At 37.1% G+C, this 6,404-nt stretch overlaps 1 protein-coding gene across 6 annotated transcripts in view; it reads right to left on the bottom strand.

The window, feature by feature from the left end:
• Positions 1-2,940: 2,940 nt before the first annotated feature.
• The window catches only part of SH3GLB1 (SH3 domain containing GRB2 like, endophilin B1), a 29,483-nt gene continuing 26,019 nt past the window's right edge, over positions 2,941-6,404 (bottom strand). For all 6 annotated transcript variants that reach the window (XM_032696995.1, XM_032696996.1, XM_032696997.1 and 3 more), the window contains 2 exons: positions 4,426-4,657; positions 2,941-3,413 (listed from right to left, as the gene is read on the bottom strand). In XM_032696995.1, coding sequence (XP_032552886.1) covers positions 3,306-3,413; positions 4,426-4,657 — 340 coding nt within the window. In that variant the 3' untranslated portion in view covers positions 2,941-3,305. The remainder of the gene's footprint in view (positions 3,414-4,425; positions 4,658-6,404) is intronic.

Below are 6,404 nucleotides of genomic sequence, written 5' to 3'. Positions count from 1 at the left end.
CTTCCTAGAAACCCAGACCTTGGGCACCACTAATCTAAAAGCATACCACTAATTTGGTTCTGTTCAATATATTATGTCTTAAGTATACCTTCCAGTGATTACTGGCATTATGCTACAAATGTTCTATACAGAGTTCTTGCCATATTAAACTTTAAATTTTAGCATGGTATCTTAATATTGGAAGGTATAATGACTTCTGAAGAACAAACAAAACCATTATGAAGCAACCCACATCCCCAGCAGGTTTTGCTGGGGTACCTTTACAGTACCTTGTATTTCATAGCACTGGCTAATTATCGGTACTTGCTGGAGTCAGCATGAATTCTCAAATGCCTGTGCTTGAAAAGGAACATCATTATAAGTCTTTGTGGTGTTGTCAAATCAAAAACCCAGATGGACAGACTGCTGACAGCAGAAAATTGTAGCTGGAACCAAGCAACAACAACCATAATTTCCTGGCAAAAGTAGCTACATATGTTGTACTTCTGATGCTTATTCTGTGGCATGACTAATTGAGACAATAGTAAAAAGCATTCTCATGGGATATTAAAGTGATATCTGGTGTTAAAAGTGGGTCTCTGGATGCACTGGTGCGATTATTAAGGATGGACAAAAAACATCTGTCAAACTCCCAGACTGAACTTCGATGAAGCTGCCTGGTAGAAAGCATTCTTTTAGGAGGAGACTGGAAAGCCTCGATGTAATACACAAAAACCCACATTCTGCACTGATGCACTGAAGTTGCCTATAGCTTTTGCCTATATTGAGCTTTTTAATTGTTAGTTATTTTGAAGCACTATAGAGGCAAATTAACTAATTTTCCATGTATTACCACACCTAGGCTCCTAGAATACACCTCAGGTCATTCCTGCACAATTTTCCAAAAAGAACTGAGTTGAGATCCAAGAGGCCATTATTCAGTGATGATAATCAAATTAATTGATTTCTTTTAATCTCATAATGTAACAATTTACAATTAATTCCCAGATTAAACTCTAAATGTATTATTGATAGCAGAACTAAACCAGTTTTAATGTTACCCTTTTCCCTGGGACAGATTTCAAGGTGGACTGCCACGTATGTTTCTTCTACTAAGAACAATACAGCAAAATGCAACTATGAAGCTGCTTCCTGTGGCCAAAATCAGGGCTCAATTGTACAGAAAGAAAAAAAAAATCAAGCAACAACTACCATATGTAAGTATTTAATTTGAATCACTCTTATCATTTACTCAGCTAATGTTTTGTTCCAGAACACACCTACACATTTTCAGTGGTTACTTAATGCAAGCCACTTACTGTAAGCATATACATAAGCTCCAATTACTTGCATGGTTTTGTCAAAATATCTTCAGCTTTTACATTTGGGCATTTCCTATTTTGCTTTTCTTCCCTCAAAACATCACAGCCATCTTTTGGTAGCTTCTGTTGGACATGGACTTGCTGGTCATTGCCTAAGAAACTTGTAAGCAATTCTCTCAAGTTCTATTTTAGCAGAGCACCCACAGTCATTAAACTTCATATTTTTCAATCTTCATACTACTGGCTTTAATCTACTGCTACACCATGTGCATTGGAACAAGAAAGACACTCTCCTTACAGTGTTTCTTAAAGGTATGGGATATTCTGACAATTAGAATATAGTAGCTTAACTCTATCCTTTTTTTCTACTTCCATAATGTTCAATAAATTGAACAATTATGGAGGTACCTGCGCTAGTGACACTGTAAGAACTGATACACCAGCACAACAATTCCCATACTGTACATGAGAGCCAGAGATGTCAGCTCCAATCCCAGCAGCAGCAGAGCTGTACTAACACACTGCTGTTTGTGGGTTAATTATGCTTGCATTTCAGAAGACTAATTAGTTTGGGCTAAGTTTGGGTTAGTTTATGCTAAGTTCAATATCTTTGCACAGTCACAGACTTCACAGATATACTTCTTCCCTTCCTCCACCTTCCCACACACATTTGTTTGAATTAAGACACTGCATACTGATGCTTTACCTATAGCCAAAATTTCCATATGGTAGAGAATTTTCTTCCAAGATACACTACTCTAGAAAAAAACAGAAGTAACATAAAACTTATAAAAATCTCATGGTTAGCAAAAAGTCCAAATCAAGATTTCTGTTAAGAATCAGTAGGAATTAATTTTCAAGCTTTGCCTGACTAAGAAAGCATTAAAACAAACGGTTATGGCAGAAACTATTTAAAACTAGTGTTTAGTTTTCTAAAGGCACTCATTTACTCGCACTAATGATGTCTTTTTACAACCTTAAAAATCTGCTGTTTATGAAACACTAAAGGGTACAATGTTTAGGAAAAAGTTATTTTATTTTCAAATAATACTACCTTTGATAAAGTCATTTTTAGATTCAAAACATTTTTTCCTTCCCGCATTGAGAGGACATTCTCTTGCAAAGCAAAACACATACCACTAATTGAATCCAATTAGAACCTGACAATAAACTGTTGCATAAGAATTGGGGATGCAGAATTTCATTACAACCTATAATCTGAAAAAAGGTATGCTCATCTATAGAACTACTTAAATGTAGGGAGACAGTGTGTATTTGTTCAGCAAAATGCAGCGCTTAATTTAACATAAAGGCTGATTTGCAGTTGAAAGAATCTGCATAATTACTAATCAAACTGAATTAGGCTCTTTTCTGGAAAGCAGTTAAAGGGAAAAAAAATACAAGGCAAGGTTCAAAACAAGTCAGAATATATGTCACTGGCTCGTGTCAATCCACCTAGGTGCAGTTTAAAATCTCAGCATACTGGGAACTTGCCTTAAGTTTTCAAAGGTGACTAAATGCACAAGACACTCAGCAGACAGCCATGAATGCCTCAGCACATGTGAACTTCAGAGAGAACCATATTGTTCATGTTTCACGTTTGGTTTTAGTTATTCAAATAATGTGCATTACACCTGCATCAGTTCACAATAAGTTTATTTTATGTGAAGAAAAGCTTTGCCATTAATGAAAAATTTCAGTAGAAAACAGTACCTCCTGCTTTCAATCTAGATTACTCAAAAGTAAAAGCTTGTATTAGTGAAAACTTCAGTAGAAACAAATCTGTAGGAAACATTCTTGGCACATGAAGTAAAAGATTTAAACACATTAAGTTTGAATAGAGTATTGACCATGCAACCATGCTGGCAGAAAAGCCAGTTTTTAATGGCTGGTATTTGTCCCTCAAGACAATAACATGGAAGACACATAAACCTGCTTACATAACGTTAATTGTATATAAATATGGTGTTGCCATAATTGACAGTCTCTATTCAGGCCAACCATTTAGTTTAGCAGTTCTAAATAAGTAATAGGCACTTTGCCTTTCTGATTTCCCCTTTCACCCATCAGCCAGTCTGAATCCATGCCAGGGATACTGTACACTGTTATCACCTAAAAAAAAAACCAAACAGAAACACATTCTTATAAACTTTCTTTGCATGGAAAATAGTTACAGTCTATCTTCATGTGATTTCCAGTGTCTTAGAATTGAGATTAACTAAGTTAAGCAGAGCATTTAATATAAGCATCCATAGAACATAATCTAATGCTCATAAAAATTATTTCACTGGTCCATGGAAAAGAACAGGCAAAGTAGCATATTTTAAAGCCCCATTTTTCTGATGAAATTCTATTCATTACTGCTTCTTTTCTATTATACTTTATCTATAAATCTTAAGTATCACCCTCAACTTTAACGGGCAATCTGAAAGAAAGTTCATTGGATCTCCAAGTGCATGACAGAAAAAGAGATGGTGTTGATGTGCTACCTCTTCACAGAAAATCTGAGGCCACAGCTTCTATCTAAGTCACTGTCTAGGTAAGAAAAAAGTCAAATAGAGATATTTCAGTAATGCACATTTAAAAACCCCAAAAGTCTGAAATTCTGGTTTTTGGATGCTCTTCTTCAGGCCTAAGCTACAGTTACATTACCAGGTGGAACTCTGTTCCAGCACTCTGCTTCACCATCTATCTCCCCCTGCTTTGTATAGACTCTCTGACTTAAGAGTGCAATTGAATTGGAACAGGAATAAACATAACACAACCTCCACCATTAAAACAAGAAGTAGTTGTATTTTCATATTCTTCCCAAATTACAATATTTAACATTTGAAAGTCTAATCATATTGATAACAGTGTTAAAGGTGTGGTGACAAGCAGACAGCAGAACAGCATCCTGATTGTCTAGCAAATGTTCTTGCAAGCTAACCTGGTGTAACTAATGTTAACTCTCACTATGGAATATTAGCATATATAGGTACAGGACAATGTTCCAAGAGTACTGCTGAAGTTTAACTTTAAAAAATCAACTCCACAAATTTTTTGATGTAGCACGTCTGAACTGGCTACTCATAAGCATTCCTATTTTACTTTCCAATGATCAAGGCACATAGAAAACTCTTACCTCATCTGCAAGTAGCGACAATTCACTGCTGTTTGCAGCATCATAATCATAGAGAACTCTTGCTTTCCTGCTGCCACTTGACGACTTCAGTTCACTGATGCCTGAAGTAACAACTGAGTTGCTTACTGAAGGCAATGAAGCAGAGGCTGAGGCCAAGACTGAGGGAGTAGAAAGACTCTGCACAGGAGTTGTGGAGGACTGATTGTTGTTAGAGAGGAAAGTAGATGGAAAGCTGTGAGAGAAAACAAAACAAAAAGAGTTCTGAGTGAATCTGTTTTACACAGGGCGTTACACGTGCCTCTATGCCTAAATTAGCATTCTGGCAATAAACGTAAGTGGACAGCAGTAATGGAATAGTACTGATATTTGTATAACCTAAATAAAGATATTTGTTCCTGATCTGCAGTATAAATCAAACCAGTATAATTTAAAATAAATACTGCAACCTTAAAAAAACTTGATATTTGCCTCTTAAAAAAAAGGGCAAAACCAACAAAGCACTGTTGGTCAAACTTAATTCAGACTGTATTTTAATAAACATTTCTTTTGACAGCTCTGCCAGTAAAAGTAGCCTCCACCCCCTCCTGCTCATTCCTCAATTACATGGTTACACAAAAGATTGTGCTGACGAACCAGGGATCAGGGAAATATAATGCAAGTTAAAAGCACAGCCTCTCTCTGAAAGCAAGAAAAACCACACAACTATTTTTGTAATGTAAATCAGTTCATTGATTCAGCTAACTGCATGCTGTAAAACAAAAATATTCGTTACACTAAAGATGAACTTATATCAAGTTAAGCTCCTCCTTTCTAGGTCAGGCTGCTACTTGCTCAGTGCCAGCTGTAGTACTTGCCAGACCCTTCCATGAAGTCAATTAAACTCATTAACCTGACAGAAAAAAAAAAGGGGGAAAAATGTGTATAATCTTCTACTTAGTTAATGAGTTGAATCACAAAAAACTGTGATAAGTGCCAGAGTGGATACAAGTGACAGGACAGAATAACACGGCTGAAAAGTGGAAAGAGCAGAAAGGAGAGCAAAGCAGCAAGAGATTTCAGGGCAGTGGGGTAGGAAGAATGGAACAGCCTAGGAGGTAATGAAGAACTCTGAGATTGTCTCATGTCACTCTGCCCTACATCCTGGGATGCAGTTCCACAGCAGACTAAACTTATTTATTTAGCAGCTGATACAGCAATTTCTTGTCCCTCTGCTGTCTTTGTTGTAACAGTCATCTGATTCTACCTGAAGAGTAGGTCAATGAAGGTTTTGAAGTTGGCAGAGCCAATGCACTGAAAAAAGGTCAGCTACTAGGAGTTAGACTGAGTCATGATGACATGGAACTGTAGCTGCATTTTCTTCCTTTCTTTTGCCCACTTAATTCCCACATGTAACTTCTCTTATGAGTCCTACATAGATGCTTGGACATGGACATATTACATCCCCCCCTTTTTTTTGCCTACTCTTTTGATATAATGGAGACCTATCCATATCATGCATATGAACCTGCCAGAAAGTCTCATCACTTCCCACCTATGCTCCCCAGTTAGGTTATTTCTGAAGATGCAGTTCAGTAGCAACTTTAGCCATATAAATCTGGAGCAGTACATTCCCATAACCACATCTGCAGCATTACTGGTGCTCATTTGCTCATAAGAGGAGCTGGTTTAGGGAGCTGATGCAGGTGAAAACTAAACCCATCAATAAAGTGACTAATCTTTGGCAAGGCAGCTCAAATCTGTAACAGCTGCAGCAGTCCTGCACACACGGTTACAGATTCACCCTATACCTAACCTGGTAAATGCACACTGCCACCAAACAGGGTGGCCCCACTCCTCTATCTCATTTTAGCACAAATGTTCATTCTCTGTCATTAGAGTCAGATCTGTTGCTTTTGATTCAATTGGATCTAACCAAAAATCAAGAAGATTGCTAACTTTTCATCAGAACATCTTTTTAAACATGTTCACCTTGCAGTCAT

The sequence above is a fragment of the Chiroxiphia lanceolata genome, chromosome 9 (genome assembly GCF_009829145.1).
Source record: "Chiroxiphia lanceolata isolate bChiLan1 chromosome 9, bChiLan1.pri, whole genome shotgun sequence".
In the NCBI taxonomy this organism is placed as follows: domain Eukaryota; kingdom Metazoa; phylum Chordata; class Aves; order Passeriformes; family Pipridae; genus Chiroxiphia; species Chiroxiphia lanceolata.
Note: the sequence above shows the minus strand (reverse complement) of the source record. Positions and strands in the feature narration are given on the sequence as shown.